This window comes from Rhipicephalus microplus, chromosome X, assembly GCF_043290135.1.
Source record: "Rhipicephalus microplus isolate Deutch F79 chromosome X, USDA_Rmic, whole genome shotgun sequence".
NCBI classification, from domain to species: Eukaryota; Metazoa; Arthropoda; class Arachnida; order Ixodida; family Ixodidae; genus Rhipicephalus; species Rhipicephalus microplus.
This window is the reverse complement of record NC_134710.1, coordinates 440,417,200-440,443,147: the sequence shown is the minus strand read 5'-3', so window position 1 is coordinate 440,443,147 and position 25,948 is coordinate 440,417,200. Positions and strand designations below refer to the sequence as shown.

The window sequence follows — 25,948 nt, the reverse complement described above, 5'->3', positions numbered from 1 at the left end:
ATCATTTGGTATGTCTGGTCCGCCACTAAGTTTTATTAAGAGCTACCTCAGTAACCGGTATCAAATTGTTCATGGTAATGGCCATCTTTCAACGCCCAAGTTAATTAACGTTGGTGTTCCACAGGGATCAATTTTAGGCCCACTTTTATTTTTGATGTTTATTATTGATCTACCTACCATTCTTACAAGGACCAAGTGCATACTTTACGCTGACGACACAACCATATTTCAGTCATCTAAATCAGTTTCTTCACTCCAGTCTGACCTCAACACAGATTTACATAACATAACTTTATGGTGCCAGGCCAATTATCTTCAGGTCAATGCTACTAAAACCATGTTTATGTTGTTCCATTCCCCGCGCATTTCACTTGACATACAACTTTCCCTTCACATTGGTAATACCGTCATAAACATTTCCAGTGAAGCGCGGTTTCTTGGCGTCATCTTAGATAGCGAACTAAAATTTCATAAACATGCAGCATCACTCGGTAAAAAGATTGCATTTGGTATTCTCGTTATCATCAAGACACGAACTCATTTTCCGCCTCACATCATACGTACTTTGTATTTTGCTTATATTCATAGCCATATTTCGTATTGCATATCATCTTGGGCCAACACATACTTCACGCACATCGAACGTTTACAGTGACTTCAGAATCAAGCAGTTAGATTAATGACTTTCAGCCCATTTTACTTCTCCTGCAGCTCGTTGTTTCCTCAGCTTAATATACTCCCATTGAGACAATTATTTTGTCATAGAATGTCCATTGTCGCCTTTAGACTCATCACGCATGACATTTTCATTGCATGCATTGATCACCATCACTTAACTAATAGTAACATCACCCGGTTTTCCCAGTGCAATAATCTTCTTTTGCCGGCCGTAAGGACAAACTACGGCAAGTTCTCAACCTTATTTACTAGCATAGCCGTTTGGAATTCATTGCCTTTCGAATTGAAATCATCGCATAACATTCATATTTTCACTTCGCGCAGTAAGAAATATTACGTTCAGGAATTAATCAACTCATCCGATTTGTATAATTAACTGTTAATAGCTCTCGACAGTTCTGTGCTATTTTACTACTTTAATTTGTCTATGTATAATTGATAACACTGATAATGAAATGTGTTGCATTTGTCACGTAGAGTTCATTATTATTGTTTTTTGTCTTCACTTGCTTTTGACTATTTACTTGTTATTTTTCAATAGTGAGTATTACCACTATGTTGTGTATTGATTGTATTTTTATTGTTAATCAAGATTATTCATTATTACTCACAAGTCCGTATACTATTGCTGTATTTTTTGTAATTACCCCATCCATGTAGCCATAGGAGGTCCGCCTGTCAGTTTCTCTGAAACTTTGGGACCTCCTGCTGTAATAACGCTAACCATGTAACTCAACTGAACTATTTAATAAACTTGACTTCACTTGACTTGACTTGACTAATTCAGTCGTAGGGCAAAGATACACAGAAAAAACTGCCACTCATGCACGATAGCAATATATTTGGCCGACTGTACACCTAGATAGCTGAGCTATGCGCAACCCCGCGATACTAGTTTTACAAAAAAATGATATAAATTTTACATATTAGGCAAAGCGTTACGATGTGGACATGTAAAATCAGTGACAGTAGCTCGGACCCCTAGAACTCAGGATAGTACAAAAACGTGCGGCTAAGATAAAGTAGAGATGAACGGTAGCACGACAAAGTTCTAGATGAACGGCATGATTAATGTTCTGATCATTCACTTTGAAAAGGGGGACTAGATTCGAAGCTACCGAGCTCAATTCATGATTAGTATCAATGTGAATTCAAGATTTTTTGAACAAACCAACAACAAAAAAAGATAAACGCATGCGCCAACACCGCATGTTGCAAATAATGACAATGACAGTGCAAAGATGTACCGAACGTGTCGGCAATTTATGTCAAGACTGCCAAGAACTCACAGGCCAACGGTAATCGCATGAAAGGCGCATCTTTCAAGGAACGCTCGACCATGGTGCTGCCCTTAATGCCTACGACTACACAGCCGGTTTTACTGCAAGACCCTTTAGCAAGATAATCACAAGTACCACCTCTAATAATAAAGAAGTCTTGCCTAATCATCTCCATTTGCGGAAACTTCTCTGGCGTCTGCCTACGGATGAGATGTCATTGAATGCGTCAAGCAGTATGTCATGGTATATGAAACAAGAGGAACAACATGGGCGGTCTCAAATATAAAAAGAGAAACCGAGAGTGGCACTGAAGCTTGACGGATACATGCAAGAAAAAAGCCCTGCAGTTCCGAGAAAGCACATGCAGACTGGAAAATATAGGAAAGAAGAAAACTAGATGCACGTAGCCTGGTCGTATAGAGAGTAAAATAGAACAATGATTGCTAGGATTTTTAAGCACCTGAATAAATTTGAATAGATTCTATTATTTTTTTACCCGGGCTAAATATCACGGTAAAAAAGAAATGACACAAACCCGTACGCAAGATGATAAAATATATTTTAGGAGTATGACATAATAAAATACGGTAATACATAACATGCACAGCTATTAAAAAGTAGTGAAAGAGCAATCTAGAACGAGTATAACAGTAGGTTTTAAGCAATATCAACTCAAATAATACTAAAGACGAAATATCACATTGCATGGAGACCAGGCTTTATGGAACATCAATAGGCTTGAAAGTGCGGCCGCAAAGTGACAGAAGACACTAGACCAAATTTAAATAGGCGACCGAGAGTGGGTACTAACAAGTAAAATGCGTATTAACTAACACAGGCCTACTAAAGAATCATCGAATACATAAGATAAAAATCGATAAGTACGTTAATGTTTCAACCATTGACAAGTTGAGAGAATGACATAATTCGCGTTAAAATCTATTGTTACGAGCAGAACACACTGTTAGCTATTGATGCACACCAAAAGAATAAGAGCTAAGAATGGACAAGTCCCAAAAAAGAGAGCAGACGAAGAACTTGCAGTAGGGTTCGTTTTAGTCACACCCACCTAGTTTAAATAGATATATTTGTTGTGTTGCGCAGTGGCTACATCGCACTAGAAACACAAAGCAAGAAGACACCGAAAGAGAATATCCGATAACACCTGCGGTAAAACAAGGTTCAAGTGACAGCTGCGCATGTGAAAAGGAACCTCGCAGAAACTCAAAGTCAAAAGCTTTGAAGGAAAGCTTAGCCGCACTTATGCATGCACCAACGTTGTTTTTGATATGGTTGCTACCTTCTTGAGACTGTGTGACCGGGTGTGCACGTATCGCGTGCCACTGGTCTCCTGGTGAAACCCAGAGCCCAAGTCTTTACATTTTCCGATCCGTGTTTGAATATTTGCAAGAGTGACTCGAGAACTGCTACAATGGCATTCGAAGCATATACATACAATAAACGCGAAGTACTTGCTTATCAAAGATTCCCAGCATGCTATGTAGGCAAACATTTCCGAGAGCAGACTTCATTTTCTGTACAACGATTCGTCTTTTAAGGAACTTGAATTGAGTTGATTCAAAAGGCCGTAATTTTTTACTGGCACGGGTAAAGTGCATTCAGCAAACATGAACCACTGGTTTAAAAATAAAGATTGCAACTCATTCAAGTTGGGTGTCTCGCACGTAGAAATATGGCCTGTCTGAACGTATAAAAATATCTGAGAGTACCAACACAGTGTTAGACAAAAGAATAATCACTGCACCTGCTTAGAGACACTAAAAAGTGATCGACACATCAAAACACATTCTTAAGATTTTATTGATTTGCACAATACTGCTGCCCCGAAAGTGGGCCCAGGCAGAAGGCAAATGTACAAAGAAATGCAAAGGCGAAACGCGAATGAACACTAGCAAGTGTCAAACATTGAGCGAGAAATAGCCCCAGAAAGGGTAAAATAAAAACAAACTTGAAAAAAAAGATAGGAACGAAGTGGTAACATCATCATCATCAGCCTGACTACGTCCACTGCAGGACAAAGGCCTCTCCCATGTTCCGCCAGTTAACCCGGTCCTGAGCTTGCTGCTGCCAATTTATACCCGCAAACTTCTTAATCTCATCTGCCCACCTAACTTTCTGTCTCCCCCTAACCCGCTTCCGATCTCTGGGAATCAGTTTGTTACCCTTAATGACCAGCGGTTATCCTAACTACGCGCTACATGCCCGGCCCATGTCCATTTCTTTTCGTTATTTCAACTATGATATCCTTAACCCCCGTTTGTTCCCTAATCCGCTCTGCTCTCTTCTTGTCTCTTAAGGTTACACCTACCATTTTTCTTTCCATTGCTCGCTGCGTCGTCCTCAATTTGAGCTGTACCCTCCTTGTAAGTCTCCAGGTTTCTGCTCCGTAGCTAAGTACCGGCAAGATACAGCTGTTATATACCTTCCTCTTGAGGCATAGTGGTGATCTACCTGTCATAATTTGAGAGTGCTTGCCGAATGTGCTCCACCCCATTCTTATTTTTCTAGTTACTTCAATCTCATGGTTTGGTTCCACGGTTATTATCTGCCCTAAGTAGACATAGTCTTTTACAACTTGAAGTGCACTATTACCTATCTCGAAGCGCTGCTCTTTTCCGAGGTTGTTGTACAATACTTTCGTTTTCTTCAGATTAATTTTAAGAACCACCTTTCTGCTCTCCTTGTCTAACTCGGTAATTATGAGTTGCAATTCGTCCCCTGAGTTACTCAGCAATGCAATGTCATCAGCGAAGCGCAGGTTATTAAGGTACTCTCCATTAACTGCTATCCCTGACTGTTCCCCTTCTAGGCTTCTGAAAACCTCCTTTAAGCACGCGGTAAATAGCATTGGGGAGATTGTGTCCTCCTGCCTTACACCCTTCTTGATTGGTATTCTGTTGCTTTCTTTACGAAGCACTATGGTAGCAGTTGATTCCCTGTAGATTTCCTCCAGAATGTTTATATATACTTCATCTACGCCCTGATTCCGCAGTGTCTGGATGACGGCTGATATTTCTACTGAATCAAACGCCTTCTCGTAATCTATGAAGGGTATGTATAGTGGTTGGTTATATTCTGAGCATTTCTCTATTACCTGATTGACAGTATGAATATGGTCTATTGTTGCGTAGCCTGTTCGAAATCCTGCTTGTTCTTTTGGTTGATTGAATTCTAATGTTTTCTTTACTCTGTTAGCAATTACCTTTGTAAATAGCTTGTATACTACAGAGAGCAAGCTGATCGGCCTGTAGTTCTTCAAGTCCTTGTTATCTCCTTTCTTATGTATTAAGACAATGTTAGCGTTCTTCCAAGACTTTGGTACTCTTCCCGTCAGGATACACCTCGTAAACAGGGTGGCTAGTTTTTCTAACAAAATCTGCCCTCCATCTTTCAGCAGATCTGATGTTACCTTATCCTCACCAGCAGCTTTGCCTCTTTGCATGCTCTCCAAAGCTTTTCTGACTTCTTCTATCCTTACTGATGGGGTGTCATCTAGGTTACTGCTAGTTCTTATAGTATTAAAGTCGTGGTTGTCCCGGCTACTGTACAGATCTCTGTAAAAATCCTCCGCTATTTTAACTATCCTATCCTTATTGGTAGTTATTTTGCCTGCTTTGTCCCATAGTGCATACATTTGATTTTTGCCTATCCCAAGTTTCCTCTTCACTGCTTTGACGCATCCTCCGTTTTTCAGAGCATGTTCAATTCATGGCTGGATGTAGGTGCGTACTACCTGTACAACCTTCATCTTGTATCTTTTATTCAGTTTAATTACGATACCTATCACCCTTTCATTAATGCTATAGTATTCCTCTGTGTTGCCAGCTATGTTTCTGTGAATTAGAAACCCCACTCCCAGTTCTCTTTTGTCTGCCAAGCCCCGATAGCAAAGAACGTGCACATTCTGTAGCACCGTATAGGCCTCATCTGTCCTCCTAACCTCACTGAGCCCTATTATATTCCAGTTAACACCCTCTAGCTCCTCGAATAGTACCGCTAGACTTCCTTCACTAGATAAGGTTCTAGCATTACACGTTGCCAAGTTTAGGTTCTAACGGCGGCCTGTCCGGATCCAGAGATTCTTAGCACCCTCTGCTGCGTTGCAGATCAGACCACCGCCGTGGTCAGTTGCTTCGCAGCTGCTGGGAACTGAGGGCCGTGAGTTATTTGACGTAAGCATGTGGGAGGTAGTGGCCAGATACTGCACCAGGGTGGCCAATCCTTCTCTGGTGAGGGAGTGCGTTCCCGGCGGTGGTTACCGGTGAGGCTGCACCCCAGGCCTCTTAATGCAGTTCCATCACCACGCGGATTTTTTTATACGGTTGGGAACTGCGTGGCACCAGGATTTGAACCACGAACATTTTGCATGCGAGGCAAACGCTCTAACTACTACGTCATCGGACTTTAGTGTCCCTTTAAATAAAAGGGAGAAAAGAAAAAGCGACCAAGAAAAACGAATTGGCCCAACATGGCACAGGGAATGCCGGCCTTCATCCCACATAACAGGCCAGCAGTTTTTCACAGGCCGGCTGACGATTACAGCACGTTTACTAGCCTCCTTCCACACTCATGCGCTTCAAGGATGGTTCAGTCTGCTCAAGGATTGCACAAATGAAAGATTGTGCAGCCTCGTGATGTAGAATGCTTGCTGGCAAACCATGAATTCCATTTAGAATCATCTGTACTGGTTTGTTTGCTTTGATTGTTCAGCCACCACCGCAGCAGCTTGTGCGTTGGTACGATCTGTAGTCATATGAAAATGCCATTCCTCTGTGTGTTCGGTGACTTATGCACCACAAGTAAACTATACAGCTAGTGCACAATATACACTTGCATAGCTGCGAAGCAGTTAGACCAATCGGCCTTTTTCATGATGCCACCAAACACGTACCCTTCCCCACACGGAAAAGTTGCAAAATGGTTCTTGACCTCACACTTGATACGATACATATATTTATTTATTGTGAAGCAAAAATAAAAAAATAAAAGAAAGAACCCCAGCTGGTACCACAAGTATAACGGGCGTTTTCAATAAAAAAAGATCAGCACGGCTAAAGCCAAACAATTTTCACTATAAAAAAGAGGGGAAAAAACTAAAATAAAAAAGGAAAAGGAAAGGAAAGAAGATTAGTAAAAACAAATTTTTCTTTTCCTTTTAGAGAAAACGAAGGCAGAGGGGCCTTTCTTTAGGCTGCAGATGTTGGGTGTTTTTAGTCTCAAATCCTGAAATTTTCTTCAATGGCTATCAATCTGCTCAATTTCCTGGAGCTCTTCGAAAAAGTTGCAGAATCCGTCTACAGGTGGTTTCTTGGGAAGATCCCAGTGATGGCATATCTTTTTGTGGCCTTCCTTCTTTCTTTTCTTTCTTTTTTTCAATAGACAGAACAAATGTCTTGCCTGTGCCACTTGACCTAGCCCCAACTAATATGTCACAGGGCAGCACAGAAAGTTTTAATAAAGTCAGACTGTGAACAGGTTTCACGCGAGAGTTGGCCGTTGGTTGTTTTTTACCTACTTACAATATGCCAAGCCTATTGCTAGTAGAATAGGCCTGGAAAGCCCATTTCACATTTGCTTTTCATGTGCAGACATTTTCGAAGCAGAATCATAGAGCTGTTCTCATTCACATCTTGAGCTTCCATAGACACAAGAGAGACTGAAACAATGTGGCAGAGTGTTGGGTACGAGGGCGAAGCGCAGCAGGCACACTACCACTGCGTGTGAAACGTGTCCATGGTTCGAGAACATGCAGAAAAAATTCACCAACCTCTTTTTTAAAGCCTGACAAGTGGCTCCCTTGAATGGCATGCCCCTCCATAATAATCTCAAATACTGAAAAGCTGAAGCCACAAGTGCACAGGGTGTGCACGTCACATTGGCCCATGGCCTCAAATGGTCCGTGGGAAGGTGTTTTCAGACGTTTTTTTAATAAAACTTTTGTGCAAAGAATAAGAATTTTTTTGGAGGTTCCCACAGGTGGTACAATTCCCTTGAGAAAAGTTAGCGTGAAAAATTCCTGCAAACTTTTTGCACCCCGTGAAGGTGTCAATCAGCAACTTTTGAACAAAGAAGCAAAGGAGTGAGAGGAGAACGTCCCTATCGGAAAAAAAACGAATGGTGGGCATGGTGGAAACCACCACCCACCATTATAGTGGATTAATGTAGTGGGTGAATGGTGGGAAACGCCCACCATGGCGCATGGTGGGTATGGTGGGTGCTGCAGTGCCGGCAACACTTGAGCGCGAAATGACGTCAGAATCACCGTGACGAGCAGCCACAAAAAATACAAAAGAATTCTATAAAAACGGTATAAAAAACACCCGTCCCGTAAAAAAAAAAAAACAAGGCGCCACAGAGGATCGAACGTGCAACCTACGGATTCCCATTCGAAGACGCTAACCACTGCGCCACACCAACATTTTTTTTTCTTTTCTTTATTACCTGTTTTTCTGTACAGGTGTTCACACAGAAACATGAATGATAAAATACACTTGGACCAATATTTGATCCGAAGTGCTCACATTAAAATTTTTTCAGGTTGCACAATTCCTCTAACATTGTTAGCCAGCTGGGAGGTTCTTCTTCTTGTTTATACACCTCAGTGATATACCGCATATTTGCAATGAAGTTCTCCCGGACAGGACGTATGTTCTGGCCAAGATGTCTGTAAGCCATAGTGGTCTGCCAGATGCTGTGAAGGCTAATTAACATAACCATGTCGTATGGTATGCCGTCGTCCTCATCCACACAGAGAAAACGAATGCCATGGCTTGTAATGGGGAGATCTTTTTTCAATGTTCTTTGAAGGATGTCCCAATGAAAGACAGCGTCCCAGCAATGAATAAACACATGGTCTATTGTCTCAGGTGTTTTACAAAGTAAACAATTGGTTGTCCATGGTACATCGATTCCCTTGTCCGCTAGCCACTGCTTTACGGGGAGAGTCCCGCAATGCAATTTAAAAAAGAAAGTTTTTGCCCCTGCTTTTACTTTCATCTTTTTGACCCTTTTCAAAACATCCTGTCCGGGTCCTCCATTGAACATAGATCTGTACAAATGTGTTGGTAACAAGACATCACGGAGATCCCTGTACAGATTCTTTCGCTTAACAGTGGCAAGATATTCCAGCGAAAAGCGCACTTTCAAAAACTCAAAAGACTGTATAACTTCTCTCAAAAAACCAGACACATATCGGCACATACCACTGTTTGTAGACACAACAAAATCTGGGATGCGTGATGACAGCCTTACTTTTATCACTGTTTGCAGAAATTTGTTTCTTTGATCGCGAAGGAAAATAAACCGAGAGACAACTTGTCTAATAAATAAATGACATAAACCGAGTCCGCCATTACTAACGGACTGGAATAAATTAGACCGGCTTGTACGTTCCCACGGTGATTTCCACACAAACACAGCAAAAATCCTGTGAAACTTCTGTACATTGACGCGTGACATACAGATAACTTGCATGACATACTAGATTTTTGATATCAAAAACATGTTGCACACAGTTGCACGTGCGAATATAGACAGATCCCGACCACCCCAGGCATTTGTTTTTTGCCTGAGGGTTTCTGCTTCACCTTTCCAGTAATCCGCGTTGTCGCGATAGCTGTCCAAGGGTACACCGAGGTACTTTAGGGGTTTGCTTTCCCATTTTACGTTCTGCGCCACACCAACATGACGTTGAATGCGTGTTAAATACTTAGTTTCCATACAAACTTAAGGTTCAACTTAGTTATGTTTGTCGTGTACACAACATAGACAAGATCTACACCTGCTACTAAATATTGCACACTTATTAAACTCAAGCAACTGCGGCCTGTAACGATTGCCACTATGTTAATGACACTAGTGCTAGTTTTTGCAATTCACAACTTCAAGAAACAAAACCAAGTGGACTGGGGAGCAGCGACAGTTTACCGGCGGGGTCTGCCAAGTTTAATATCCGTTTCGCGCTCGTTCTAAAGGGCGACATCTGCTCACGCTTTATGACGCTTCTAGGCTCATTCCATAGATACGCCCGCCTAATTTATTTGATTGAGTATTGGGATGATTTTCGCGCAATGTGGAGGGCGGTCGCGCCAGCGCAATGCTGTAGCTCTTTCGCTAAAGCAACAACTACATAACTGCTTGGCCAAAACGAATGCAGTGTGCCGGAAACATTACGCTATCATATTGGTTCACCAAGCACGCGAATTGCCACGTCTCAGTTCTCGTACAAAAGCTAGAGAAGTGCCGGCGAGTGTGACCGGTGGCTGTCGGTGAGAAGGTCGACACTTAAATACGTCCTCTGGGAGTGCTTTAATCGCGTCGCATCGATGTTTGTTGCTTCTTGAGCGGACACCATACACAATAAAAATGCTTCATTTAGGTTAATTGATGCCATATGGCTGCGCTGTATTGTCATACTTAATCGTCGTAATCATGTATTCTGAAACCCGGAAGCACGGATAACACAATTGTGCGGGCTCGGTCAGTAGGCCTAACCTTTGGTGGAAATCATGGTGGTAAAACATGTAGTGTACAGATCCCAGCTTTGTACACTGTATAAATTGCACGCCATTATAAGCCCACCCATCATCTGCTTACTGCTTCCCAGCATTATCGCGATGCTGGGCAGAGCTTCTCAGCTTGGTACACCATGTGGCCCACCATAATAAGCAGCACCCATCATCTGCTTAGTGCTTCCCAGCATTATCGCAATGGTGGGAAGAGTTTCTCAACTTGGTACACCATGTAGCCCACCATAATAAGCACCACCCACCATATGCTTAGGGCTTCCCAGCATTATCGCAATGGTGGGCAGAGGTCCCATTATTGCCCACTATCTAGCCTCTGCTTTCCACCATCATTTCCACTTTACCCATCATCTGTACACCATACCACTCAGTATGTCCCAGCATAACCACCATATTTTCCACTACGTCCCACTATAGCCATCCTAATTTCCACCATGCCCAGTATGATTTCCACCATGCCCACTATTATTTCCACTACTCCCACCATGTTTTCCAGTATCCACCATGGCAATTTTTCCGATAGGGGTGCAACGCAAAAAAATTGAACACATAGTGAGTTAATGCATGGTCTTGTTCAGAGACTTCATTTCTTTCCAATACAAGAACTTGCCCAGCCTCTAAAGGTGGTCATCACCTTTGAGGAGGCTCAACATTAACACAAGGAGAGACAGGCATGTAATGTCAGCGCATCAGTGGCAAACGAGAGCGCACCTTTGTCGGTGGTGAGGGCCTTGGCCGAGAGCACGGTTACAGCGACCATCGAGCGGGCGGGCGTCCACGAATGTGCTGTCCACCAGGGGCCGTGCGAGGTGGCGCACGGCGGGGAACTTGTGCGAGAGCACCTTTCGGCCCACTCGCGCACCAGCAGCCACGAGGCCTGACTCAGCTCTTCTTGTTCCTACTCCGAGCCATCCTGAGGACATTCCTGCATGCGGGAACATACAAGGATTCATTCGCGAGTGTCATTAACATCCAAAACCAAATAATTAGCGGTGTGCAAATATCAAACTTTTTGAATACGATCGAACACGTATACAGAGCTACAAATATGAATCAAATATCGAATAACCATTCATGTTAAAATTAGTAGCCTTTTTATGTATTCTAGTCTGTTATTTCACAAAGAAATGACACTATCTGTATTGCCAAGAAGCATACGGCTGTGCTGAATTGCTGAGCTTGTGCCTGTATTTTTTATTCTTTCTATGTTGTAGCACTTTATTACAAAAAAAAAAAAAGCTTTTTCACCTACCATGATGACTAGTAAGCATGAGGCCACTGATTTCATTTTCGCCATGACAGCCGCATTCCGATGAGGTGAAACGTCAAAGTTAATGCCCTTTTACTCAAATCTAAGCAATTATTAAAGCACCCTAGTTGGTCAGTTTATCCAGGTTACTACATTATCAGTTTTGACATCGACGACTCCAGGCTTTATCGTTTTCTTTACTTTTGTCCCTCTTTTTGCTGGTCGACACACTTAAAAAAAGGGGACACTTTCGTCGTTTTTGGACTTCCCAGCAGTACTCCTCACCTGGCTCGCTTTCATTTACTTTTTCAAGAACTACGTGCTCACTATTTTAAGACGAAGCTCCTTAAGGCGTGGGCTGTGCGTCCTCTGTATGTAGCCACCCCTCCTTTAGTTCTTGCAGTGTTCACTAGATGGCGGTACCGTCCCCTGTATGTAGCCAGCTCTCCTTTATTTCTTGCAGTGTTCACTTGATGGCGGTACTTGTAGCTGATGATGAAAAGATGCAAGATGTTATAAACTAGACGGCGGTACTTGTAGTTGATAATGAAAGATGCGAGATGTCATAAAATAGGAATGATGTCACATATGGCGCATGTCATTAGTGAAAGGCAATTGTTCGATTGAGTGCGGCGACGTACGCTCAGGGGGGCGTTGTAATAAAATCAAGTGGGCAAAATCTACGGAGGATTCAAGGTTTACCAGGTTTACCTCCGGAGCTTCACCCACTTATCATCATTCACTTCGTGGATATGGCGGCACTTTTTTCTATCAAGAGAGCTCTGTCACGCTGATAGCCACGCAACCGTGACCGAACAGTACCGGGCACGCAATGATAATGCAAGGAAGGCATGTGAGATAGATGATTACTATTCCCTGACAGAAAGACGACCCGAATAAGCTTTTTTTCTTCCTTTTAACGGAGTCACAACTTCCAGTGGTGGGGGCACTATTTTGCCGCATTGCAAGTGTGCCTTCGGTGCACTGGCTGCTGATGGCAGTAAACTGACGTTGCCAGAACAACGAGATCGCAGCAATGGAGCTATGAAGGATAAATTGCAGAAAGTGACTCCACGTGAGTGCGATGCGTGTACGACCGATTATTTAAGGCACTGTTGGGAACACAGCGAAACGTTGCAGAAATTTCCACCACCTACCCGAGTAGCCGTTAGCAGAGAAATATATGTGATGAGACCATTAATACGTTACCGAAAGTGCCTGGCCTTTTCTTTGTTCACCATCGCGCAGAAAACACTTTAGCTCATTTGCATGATCGGGTGCTACCAACAAATCATTTCGATACTGTAACAGAGAATACATGCTGGTGTTGCTGAAAGAGGGGCACAACTGACCGATGACAGGTCAGGCTTTCGTCCATGCATGCGTTCAAGTTTTGGTAGTGATCCATTAGTGAAAACGGGTGCAGCTACACGTGATACGCGTTACCTGCTGCATTGTGAAGCCTAGCGTCCTAGCTTGTTGCGTACAGTGCATGGTCTACTAATCTCACTCAATCTGTCAACACCACTCGCTGTGAAGTATGCGTGCATTTGCCCTTGCGCAGTGACTTCTTTTTTTTTTCTTTGCGCTCGATCAGCACCGGACCGTGCAAAATGTGCGAAGCGTATTTTGCCAGGCCGATGTGGTGGTGGCAAGTTTTCTTGGCTTCCACGAGTGATGCGCGCTTAGTTGAAGTGATCCTGTACACAAGGGTGCAGCAGCGAACAGCATATTCAGTACACTTACAGTGTGCTTACACGAGCGGTAACAGTGCTAAACCGCTGAGCCACATGTACTGCTGAGGCGGCGGTTCATGATTTAGATACTTTAAGATGTTTATTGTTGATAGATATGTCACGCTGCCGTGTATCATCACGCTCCCGTGTATTTCTAGGCAGGTATCATAGCACTTGCGCTAAAGTCACAGAAATCACTGCATGGTTTACTGTTGCACTTATCGTAAAGGCGCACAATCAGAAGTTACTTACAGTAACATAAGTGAATGAATAATACAAAGGATGAAATATTCAATTACTATTCGAAGCTTTCGAAGTTTCGCACACCTCAACGAATAATGGAGCTTAACAATGAGCCAACATAGGTACAGAAAGAAACACGACTTTCAAATTAACAACTGGCATGTGCGATTTCTCGAGATCACTGCATTTTGTCCTTATGAATGTGGCCAATAAAGGTGAAGTAGTGTTCGCCTTGATCTTAAATGCGGGAGATGAAATATCGATACGACAAGAACTGAAGAAGGCACTTTTTAGCCCTAAAAAGTAGCACTTCAATCCATGAGGATTGTATCTATGTGTATCTATGTTTTATAAAGCGTTTACCACTGAAATGACAAAAAGAGCATTGATTTGTGTACTTGTTTATACATTTGATTGTATGTACTATACGATAACAAATTTATAAGTTGTATATGCCCAAACAATGTAATTACGAGGTACGTCATACGATTCAAGATAAATTTTAATACTTCGTTATTCCGCAAAAGCACCATTGTTCTAGTGATGAAACAAAAGGGATCTGAAGTCATAACAGTGAAGTTGCAGAGATCAGCTAATAAGCATAACATTCCAAAAGTTCAGCGAGCACAAAGCATCATTGAACTCTGTATAATACGCAAGCCATATATAAATTTTGAAATATTACACAAACGTTCGTAGCGACTACCCGTAGCTTTTTTTTCTCTCCTTCTTCCCTAAAATGACTACTACTGCAACAAACCTGCATTTTTTTCGCATATTACAGTAAAACTTGGATATAAAGAAATTGACAAATTCTTCAAAAAATTTTTTGTAAAGAAGATATCGCTATACGCAGGATTGGTATGAAAATTCAAAAAATAAACGCACAAATTAAACAAAAGGGGACTGACAGCAGAGCTATCCCGAAACACTTATTTAGTGAAAAAACACTGCGAGATTATTGAGATAGCAAATATATGAACGCTCTCCATGAGTTTTTGCCATCACCGCCACCATATTCCGTAACAAATTAACAAGTGCAAAATTGATGCCATGCTCCACTCATGTAAAAGTGTTCAAATGCTGCTGCGAAAGCAGAGATCAAATGAGCCGGCCCATTTTTATCGCCTGTAGGGCATATACGATAACATCCCTCCGCATGTTAGAACTGCCGTCGAATGCTCAGGCAGCAAGGAGACAACCCGCCTTGAATGAGCATGAAAATGCGCAGGTTGGGGGGGGGGGGCGGCTTGAGTAGTGACGGTGACCTTTGATTTTAAGGGTGCGGTTGCACGTGCTGTTTCAGCAAGCATAAGTACGCTTTCAACGCGAAAAGAGCACTTCACCCTGGAGCGCAGACCCACCTGCCCACCTCGTGAACATCCGCGCGCAATAACTAGTGCTCACTCTCGCCTGGGGGTTGCCGCGGTCACGAGCACGCCGCCGCTGCTTGGCGCTCCGTCGGCGGCGGGGCAACCGCGGAAGATAGATGAATTCTCGTGCCGAAATGACGAAACTTGAGGCAAAATTCCTACTTGTTCATTGCGAAAAATTGTTACATCAAGGATGTCTTTCGCTCTGACGTTCTTACACCAAGGTCGCAAATACATGTGCTCCTATAAAGTAACAATGGGGAATAGAGAAACTTTGTTACATCGAGGAATTCGTTATATAGAGGTCCATTAAAGCAGGTTTAAGTATATAAAAATTTCCCCCTCTTTAGTCAACGAGTATTCCCATTTTCGAGGTCACTGTATTATAATTCTACTCACTCCGTTTATCCAGCGGGGGTGGGGGGGGGGGTGAGCAACTTTTACACGTTTGTAGGGAGGTCTTTCTGACTGATTACCTGAGATACGTTTTTACTTGTAAACATCAGCCTGTTTTCAATCTCTGAAAATGCGCATTTTGCATAGCCTGAACTAAGCTTTCAACAGCATCAAAAGTTTTTGTAAAATTTGGGTACCTATCTAACCAGACACAACATGATGACTGTAAAAAGATCGAAAGTGGGCCAGTCGGTAAATCATAAATCTCCAGTGAACCGGTGCTTCTTTCTTCGTCGGTTGTGTATTCCTGCGCTCCTAGTTTGCTCAACAATCACGATGATTGCAATAACACCACTTGCCTTGGTCATCGAGTCCTCACATGCCAACAGGTCTGGCAGTGTAGGTGACTTCATTTCACACTTCTTACGAAGTCCACTGTAACAGTACCGAGAGTTTCGCCTAGTGGTAATGCAGTTAATTAAATGCAAAGCTTCAACGTACTTCAAATGAAGAACATGTCGCAAGCGTATGCCATGCGTAGTAGCACATATATACATGCCAAAACTGACCCCCAATTCGTAGGCGCATGCGAGGAAGAATCAATATCAGATAAAAAAATTTCGCACGAAGCAGAACCCACGCATGCACACGCAGTATTGTTGCATGGAGGTTTCTCATTGAAAACAATAAACCTTTGTTACGATAATTTTAGCGACCACACTGGCCGTTCTTTTGAATGCTAATAGCTATTAGAGGCTCGTATTGAGACACAGAACGATGGAGGTCTTCAGCCATCGAAAAACACTTCCCACCTCTTTCCTTCAAATGATACGCTTGGCTACCTCATTTTGTTTTATAACGTGAAAGGTATCCTTAGAAGTCAGCTCCCTCAAAATTTGCTGCAGAAACATACTCACCTTGTGTTGTCACATCCCTCCCTCACTCTGAATACTTTCAAAAGGTGCCGCCGTCCAATTTTTTTACCCTTAAGACGCGATCACGGACCACCATGTCTAAATGCCTGTTGCGGCGCCCTTGGTGACTGGTTCTCGGAACAGCCTATAGCAAATGAAAGCTGCTCAGGACTGTTCATGGCAGGCATGCACGTATTCACGTTCAGTTTACTGTTGTTCTCCGTTAAACACCGCTTATAAACTTGGTGGTCGACACTCGCGTGTTCAGGTAAAATAAAATGAACCACTGTAAATCAGGTATGTGTGTTTTTACTTGATAAACCTGCTGATATATAGACTACTGTCCTCGCTGCTCATATTACGTTTTAACGCGGTACCTTTAGAGAGCTCGTGTTACAGAAACTCCGCCGTCAGCGTTGGCACCGTTGAGAGTGAGTGAAAAATTGTCCGTGACTGAAAAATTGAGAAAGAAGCAAATAAAATAAAGAATAAAACTTTCAGTCCCATTGAGGATTGAACCCGGGCTGTTCGCATGGCAAGCAGGTGTCCTAACACAAAGCCACGATAACACTTGCAGCTGCTTCGAGAAAAAAACAGAACATAATTGTCAGGTAGTGGAAGGAGTCTCCTTAACACATTTCGTTCGACAAGTGCCACGACGAAAACGAGCTCATTCGGTGATTTGTAGGTGCATTTGGGAGGCCATCAAACTACGTCGAAAAAGGCTGAGATTGTGCAGCCGTCGCCGCTAAAACACACAAGAAATTTCAAACCGCTTTAAAATGGACAACTATGTCCATCTAGCGGAAAACATATCATGCCTTTCCAGAGGCATCGATCAAGCAAACAGGAAACGCTAGATAATTTGCTGCCATTTGTGAGGCATTGTGAGACACTTTATGGCCTCCGCGATGGCGAGTGTGCGGCGTGCATCTTGAAGGCCATGCGACTTTTGCTTCAGATAAAAAACCTGTATGTACCATTCGCGTGCGCGCACGCGTGTGTGTGTGTCTGTGTGCCATCGGTGAGACATTGTGAAAAACGTGTCTCGACTACAGCAGAGCGCAGTTCGCACAAGGAAGTGGCCACACTGCACAGTCACTGCACTACTATAGATACGTCACGCTTGCGCGTTTGTGTAACAAAACCTAATAATAAGTATGCATTTAGTGGTTGAAGGGCGCACTAAGGGCGGGATTTCACTATCGCGTTTAACTGTTGAAGGCGATGCTTATGGGTCCCCTAATTTTTACCAGCTTGCTCAATGCAACACTACCACTAAGGCCAATGAACTGAGGCTTCACTCTGGCAGAACTTTTGTTGACATGAAAAAATTGTTTGCGCTCCCATTATTGCTTATTCATTTTTTTTTGTATCTTTCAGCTCTATGTTTCTCATACGAAGTAGCACATGTGGAGATATATGTAAGGCCAATATTTAAACTCAATGAGTGTAAAAAAAAACACAAATCGTTGTCAATGCTTTGTCGGTTCTCCTATTTTGTTGATCAATATTTAGCCCATTTTATTTGGTTTTCATAGATAGCAACGTACGTGATAACCAATTTCTCATTGCATTGTCGATAGCAAGAATATGGTTTTGTACTTGGCATTGTGCATATTAGTGTTGTGTGGGGATCTGCATACCTAGTGGAACACTCTGGCTCACAAGGCTGTTGACATTCAGAAAGATTTGTAAGATATCTGCCCGCCATCACCTAGCCGCTTTGCGTTCGACAAGAAGCGAATGACAACAGCGGAGTGTTCGCATTCCGTATTAAAGACCAGCACGGATAGGAAATAGTGGGGAAATGCGAAGAAGCCTGCGTATGGATTTAAAACCTGAACGTGAGGCTTCACACTGAGGGAAAGTTATGAGAGCGAAATCAAAGAAAGAGAGGGCACGACAGGGCAAAAGTAGCACGCATTCGTCCAAGTAAGCAATCGCCGCTGCTTTTAATTTGTTAGGAACTTGTTTTACTTTGTTGTTGTTGTCGCAATGAGGCATGCCGGTGGCCTAGAAACCGTGCCATCGTTCCTATACAGTCCGTAATAGCAAAGTAGTGCTGAGTGGCGGCTGAAGTGCTTTGTCTCTTTTTTTTATAATGACAGTCTTCTTTAGTGATTGGTTGGTATCGGTAGTACAAACGAACATTTATTCACGACCATGCAGTTAGGCTTGATTTACATAAACTGACCCTACAGAGTATCATTCAGTCTTGTTCAGCCCATAATTTCGTCAGGACAATTGCAATTATACTCTTGTGATCTGACTCACAGATCGCGTTTCGGTTGAGGTCTGCAGTAAAGCAAAGTGTAGGAGCGGGCTAGATCGTATTACGTGTTTTCTACAACTGAAGTGCGAAAAGCTGTACAGCGGCCCAGCGGACAATGAGGACAAGCGCTAATTTCAAACTAGTTTGAGGTTAGCTGAAGTTAGTTGGAGGTCAGCGCTTGTCGTTGATGTCCCCTTTGACCTTTGTATACCTTTTTGCACTTCAGCTGTAAAAACGTCTGTGATAAACTTGTTTTCGATTATACTGGACCGTATAGAAGCGACCCTTGCCGATCCCGAAAAAACAAATGTCCACAAATTAGTCTTTGAGCCCGATAGAATACGCATTTGAAAACTGTAACACTAACTCTTTGTCTCTATAAAGAAATTAAGTAGGAACGCTGTTGCCTGCCCTTTTATGAGCTTGTATGTGTTTTTTAAAAAGGAGGCTACGGGTGACATTCTAACAATTCCCACATAGAGACTTCAAGAAGCAGTGCAAGAACATAGCAGTAACATACCTTACGTAAATGCAAATGAGGAGAGCCAGAAAAATACAGGGTAGAAAGCCTCAAAACTCAATATCACCATTACAATTATAATGAACAGAGTCAGAGATCATAAATCAAGTTAAAGCAAGTGCATTTCCTTAGAAGCATTGCATTTCCAGTATTTTCCATGTAAACTCCTCATGACCTTACTAAAACTGCAGATTGAGTCACAGGCAGTATTCAGAAATTCTTATGAAGCACTCTGGTGACAGTGTTCGTGATTCCATGCTTGCTTATATTGCAGAGATATCGTTCTTAGTGTTATTTTATTTTTTTTTGCAGCTGTAGCCATCTCCTTAAGAGAGTGAAGTCTCACAGTGGCCGTCGGAAGAAACTGGAGTCACTGGCAGCTCGGCGTGCGTAACGAGGTTCCTTGGAGCGTTCAGGTCGTTGTAGAGGTCTCTGGGCTGGCAGGTAGCCCATGTTGCACCGGCACGTGTCCCACTCATTCTTCGTGTGTGACTTGGGCTTCAACTGCTGAGTGTCGCAAGTGGGGCCCGACCAAAAGTTTTGTTGCTAGGGTCAATTCGTTTCAAGCCGACAGTCACCCCAAACTACACAGTGACCCCGCATTGCTAGACCTTCTCTTCGACAATACAGGCGACGATGAGACATGGAAGGAAGATTGCGCTTCAGGCGGCGGGACTTTGGAGGCAAATTTTAATGGTCCTCATTCCAATTGTTTTGCTTCCGTTGCTCTTCTTCGAAGACGTTCAGGTGAGTTTTTACGCCTGTTCGCATGTTGCAAGAACGCTCATTGTGCCGAACAGCTGTGCTCTTTGCAACTCGCACATTAAAGACTCTTTGGTGTCCCTGAGACATATTTTTGATACTGCTTGGGATGGGGTACTTTCGAAAGGAAAAAAAAAAAGAACGAGCATGGGATAGTAAATATTCCAAAAGCTTTAGTCACAGCAGTGCTTTTCATAACGCCATTGTTAAATGCAGCTAAAGGCTCAACGTAATACAACCGATAATTCGTTGCGGTTTTATTACTGATTTTGGGCTTGTATATCTTTACGCACTCTTGTATTCAGAAGATTTACTTGTCCGCACATTCATACTGTGCGAATATTTGCACTTGTCATGCTTTTCTGAAGGGTTGTGGCACGGTGCAGTTTCTGGCCCGTTTGTGCAAGCAGTTCAGTGTTTAATTTATGATCAACATGGACCTTTTTTTGCACTTCCTACTTTTGCTTCCTCTTTGTAAAGTGCGTGGTTGGGCTGGTTGCCATGACGCCGCAATTGAATATAGGTGTATGTTCACACTTAGCGTACTGTAGCATTCCAATAATGATACTAACAATAATAAAAGTGTTTTTTTTTCACTAAATCGAAGCTGGAGCAAGAACATCGACAGTTGACTCTGTGTAAGCATGTATTCGTTATTTGAATACGTTGATTGCAAAGAAGGCCAGCAGATGCCTGAAAATTCTTTAATTTTCTTTCGAGTAGCCAGGTGAATGCTTTTTTTTTTTGTCATTACAGAGTCTTATTGTTCAATTCTGTCCACTGTCCTAAAAAATGAAGAGCCGAGAAATTCACATTTACAGATTCCAAAGATGAGAGCATCCCCGAACTACGAGACGACAATAACCAGCCTCTATTCACAAAAATATAATGTAGTAAGAATTTTCGTATTTGAACATTTCCGGCAATCCTTATGTAGGATATCCCACGAGAAAAGATCGCAGGAGATTGGCAAACACCTTCTCAAAAAGAAATGTTTTTGCATTATCGGTCCCCAGTTTATTAGTGAAAGGTCAGAACTTACCTCCAAGGCTTTTTTTTTGTTGCTTTTGTCTGTATGTTCTTCGTATAAAATAGTCTGTGGAGTATCTATTTCTTGCCACAGCAAACATTGGGGCGTGAACCAACGACCATAGCCTACAAAATTGACCATCGGCCTGCACCCTGCCCCTTCCTAACGTTCCAAAACACCTGTGAAGTTTTCTTGCACCATAGGTTGATTAAGGCAAAGTGGTGGTTTTTGTACCCGTACGTGTAATTGATTAAATCATGTCCAAGTTGTTCTCTCTGTCATATAAGGAGTATACGTCAGTTTATTTCATTGATATTGAAAAAATAGTACCTACCATCCCAGCTACAACGCTCAGGGTCTTACATAGAAATTAATATCCAAATATGACCTTATTTCATAAAGTTTGCCCACACACTTACAAAAGGAGCTCGCGCCCCCGTTGTGGGCAAGTAGCTAACTCAGATCATATTCTCTGCCGATGCCCCTGGTTAGTGAACACTGACCAAGCCAACCCTGCCAAGTGGTGCTCTGCCCTTAGAAGCCTTAACAGGGGCAATCAGCTTTGGGCCGTCCAGGGAGCCTGTGATGGAGTGGTCAGGATTAGCCCGCCAGTCCCAACATTTCATAAGTTCACTACGTGCTAGTCACGTCTCTCAGGACTTTAAATGAAGTACCACCTTCCGCCGTTATTAACGCGATAGCGTTAAAAAGTTTGTTTCACAGAAATTTCAGCGTCGTTGGCTTTGACTGAAATGTCATCATGTAGTCGTGACCAAAAAATCAAGAAAAATGCAAATAAAATAAAAAGTAGAAAATACTGGGTATTTGTGTGGATCAAACACAGGTCGCTTAGATGTCAACAGAGTGTTGTACAACAGAGCCATGCGTCTGCTTGGGAACACAGTGAAATACCTTCCTCTGTTAGGAAATTCCGCGTAAGCAACACGTGCTTTAACAAACGCTCGTGCCCTGTATATATGCCTAACGATGTGACATGTATTATCACAGTAATAATGCGTGTTACAAACGTACACTACGATTGGGCGTCAGATCTTGTTAGTACCAGGAGTTTAGGTTTTAAAGCGGGCGAAGCATTACGAAAGAGACACACATTACTGAGGCTATTCGTTTAAGACCACGTAGTGGGTGCATAGCAAGCTCGACAAGATTTCACGTGCACAAATGCCTATGGTTGAAAACATGCTATCGATTACACTAAATACAGCCGTATGTGAAATCTTCATTCACGCAAGCAATTTTGAACTCAGTACTCGCTATAAATACAGGATATCGCTATTGCGTTCAGCTCTTAAAAACTTAGCTTACAGATCCGCAATTTTTGTTAGGATTCATGTGGAATGAAAATTTTTCGTTCCATTTTTTTTCTTTTTCGGGTGTACCGAGTTCGTGCTTTTTGTGCCAGACGATTATGTCATTAGCTGCTTATCTTGTAGAAGAATGAAACTGAAGGTTGTTGTGGTGTCATTCAGTATATATATTGTACATCAACCCAATTATTACCATTTTATTGAAAATACTGATAAAAGGCTTGAATAATAAAACAATGGTGCTATAGGACTACGCCAGTAATTGAAATTCAGTGCAAAATAAGATCAAAGCAATATAGTGCTTCTTTTTAAACTATGAAAAGGGTTTTATAGAATGTATAACGTTGCGAATAAAAGACACAGACACAAGAATAGGCGGTGTAACACACGGGGTCCTAAGATTCAACTAATGTATTTTGGAGAACAGTGACCCTTTCACATACTTTACGGAAATAAACTCGCATGTCCTAAAGAACACCATCAAACATGTGCACAGCAACTCAAAGAAGCAATTTGTTTTGGTGCGTGGGAAGACAGGTACAGTATTAAAAAGAAGAGCATATGTAATAGATGTCGCATAACTCCAATTATAAGTGACCTATTTTTATCAAATGTTAACAAAACACTGGCTGACAAATTGCTCTCAACAATGGTGTGCAAGGGTTTCAGATACGTTGATGACTTTATGTTTATCTTAAATAGCAGTTCATTATATTTAACCGAGAGGCACTAAAGGGTCTTTTCATTGTGAGAAAAGGGTCTGAAACGATTACTTATGGGCCACGAGATGCACACAGACTCAAGCATGTGGTCTTAAGTACTAGATTCTTTTATTGGTAATGATTTGGGCTGAAGATTTGAACCCAAGACAAACAAACTCGTTTTTTTCATATAAATCCTCGCATACGAAGTTAGTCAAGCGAGCCAATATAAATTTATGTTTTAAGATTGCCTCAAACAAGTTATGAACCAACAAAATTGATAAAGACTTCAGCCAACCCAGTACACGTCTCAGTGAGGTTGGTTACCCTAGAACGCTCTTGAGTTTTCCGGCCGAAAAGATACTCAGCAATATAGTCTTCTAGTAAAGTTACGCAACAAGCCCAGAAAAAAAAAATCGAAAACACCGCAGTAACGCTATACATTCACAAGATTTCACAAAGCTTAAGGAGTATACATGTACGGGTTGATGTTAAAGTGTTATGCTGCGCTCTTGATAAACTCTTCAAGCTACAGCAAATGACCGATAAAGAAGGCAGAGAGAAGTGTAGTGGTAAGCAACATCGCTCCCAGTTTCTTTCATGCATTGCAGGTATTGTGTACCGCCTACCTTTAACCTGTAGGCGCTATTATGTAGGGCAATCAGGTCATTGCAATTACGACAGGCTGCACGAGCACGCGAATAACGTTAATAATTGTCAATGAGTGAGGTGAATAGGGAGCGATTGTGGATGTACTATCCGAACAGCGGAGCGCGTGTTTCAAGTATTCCAAACAATATAGTGCTGGTCGTTCAGTCGTCAACGTTGACAGGTGTGCACATCTGGTTTGGCAGCACTGCGCGATCCCCATAGAGTGCATTATCTCCGTTTCTGCCCTAGTTTTTGTATGGGGATAATGGTGGCCATCGTTGGCGTGCCAACCGCTTTTGATCGTATCACTAACAATTCCTTGCTTTTACTTCATCGTCGCAGTGCAATCATTGTGTTGGCAAGTTAAAACAAAAAGAGAAATGTAATCGATTTGCGGTTGATTTTCAAACGATCGTCATATCTCGTTCTCCAGCGCAGCTTCACTTGCACCCTTCTTATAGAGACCAACCGGGAAAGGCTTCACGTTAACTGGAAATGCCGAGCGTTTCATCGGAAGAGAGAGCACAAATTGTGTCGCTTTACCGGCACGAATTGAAACAGCGTGAAATTGCCAGCATTGTGAACAGAGTTTTGTCTACTATAAATAGAATTTGCCAGGCCTTCCTGATTATGGACTCCATGATGACAAACCGTGCTACAATACTCGCCTTCGGCTGCAGTAGTCACCCTCAGTATTGGTTTTATTTTGTTCCTTTCAAATAACATTACCATACCTGGAACTCAAGCAGAAATATTGCACTATAGACATCTATAGAGGGGTCACGCAGTGCTGCCACACCGGATGTGCGGGCCTGTCTATGTCAGTGACTAATGGACGGTGCGCACTAAGCCATTGATAAGACTTGTGCCACGCGCTCCGCTGTTCGCGTGTCATTTGATGCCGATAGTACACCTGTACGCCTATATTTGAAGGATGCATCATAAGCGCAAAAAGCAGACAGAAATGAAAAGACGTGATTGATTACGGAAGCACATTATATCTCGAAACTGGAAGATAGTTGTGTCAGCGAGGCGTCTATAGCATTGTCAGCAAAACAACTTGCTTTTTTGAGTGTCTGTGCATGTGTTTTATGGTGTTCTTTGGGACAAGGGCGTTTACGTGTAGCCGGCCAAATATTTAACTATCGTGCCTGAGCGGCAGTCTTTTCTGCATATCCTTACCATACCCTTGACTAGGTTTCAAAAAAGGTGGGGACAAGGGTATGATCACAAAGCAAATGTCCTTGAAGCAATATTTTGTAACTTCGTTCCATTATATGGCGCTTACAGACACAAAAGTGGCCGCTGCGCACAGTAACTTAAGTTTTAGGTTGACGGTACGTCAAGTATATAAAAGGGGCCTCTCTGCTCTGAAATAAATTTGTTGAAAGTTTGTGCTTTGTGTGTTGCATCGTCTCTTTATATGTCCATGTCTTTTTTAAGCAACGTACCCACAAATGGCAAATCAACAAGCCCAAATAATAACCTTGGTCGGTTTTGAAGCTTGCGCTGAAACGTAAGCTAAAAAAAACGTTTACAGGGCTAAGAGTTCATGCTTTCTTACGATGTGAAACATATTGCGCATAATTTATTTTGCGCAAATTTCTCTCACACCTACTTTTGATATAATATTCCACTAAATAACCAAGTTGCGCGCCCTCGTGCTTTGTGCAATATTACCTTGCTACGAATCTGACGCATGCTCAATAGTTGAACTCATCATCGATGAGCTCATGGTATATGTTGAGTGTTATTGGACGTATAAATAAAACTATGCTAAAAAACTTTAGAAGTATTTATTTCGTTCAGCGTGTTTATTGCCCATAATTATGCAATTTTTGTGTCATTGTCATGTTGCGTAAATCTGTGGCAATAGACGTAAGCACTTTGCCCTAATTATACACCACCAAAACAAGCTTTGAACAATAGCCTTCCAAGAAGCACTGGAACTCACGCACCAATTACATTTCCAACCTCGTTCTTGCCTGTACTTTCGAACGTAGTACGCAAAAAAATATTATTAGTGACGTCAAACAGCCTTTATTTTATAGTTACGATTTTCGTGTTACGCCATTATTGCTGTCACACTGGGTGCCACAACGACAACCAGCCAAGCGTATTAAAAACAATTATCTCTCATATGTTCATCTGTGACTTTCTTTGGCTGGCCGGCGTTACCAGAGCCAATTCTGCAGACAAGCCTTCTACAGCACTGCTCTCTCAGATTACCCCTACATTGAAGATGACGTCACTGCATGTGTTCCTC

At 42.4% G+C, this 25,948-nt stretch overlaps 2 protein-coding genes across 2 annotated transcripts in view; one reads left to right on the top strand and one right to left on the bottom strand.

Moving 5' to 3' along the window:
• The window catches only part of LOC142776606 (uncharacterized), a 201,957-nt gene extending 190,604 nt beyond the window's left edge, over nucleotides 1-11,353 (bottom strand). Inside the window, exon 1 of the mRNA XM_075880532.1 lies at nucleotides 11,216-11,353. The gene's annotated coding sequence lies outside the window, so the exon portion shown is untranslated. The remainder of the gene's footprint in view (nucleotides 1-11,215) is intronic.
• Nucleotides 1-25,948, top strand: part of LOC119160894 (Na(+)/dicarboxylate cotransporter 3) — an 87,042-nt gene that overhangs the window by 3,124 nt on the left and 57,970 nt on the right. Inside the window, exon 2 of the mRNA XM_037413164.2 lies at nucleotides 19,523-19,957. Within this exon, the coding sequence (XP_037269061.1) occupies nucleotides 19,847-19,957 (111 nt within the window). The 5' untranslated portion in view covers nucleotides 19,523-19,846. The remainder of the gene's footprint in view (nucleotides 1-19,522; nucleotides 19,958-25,948) is intronic.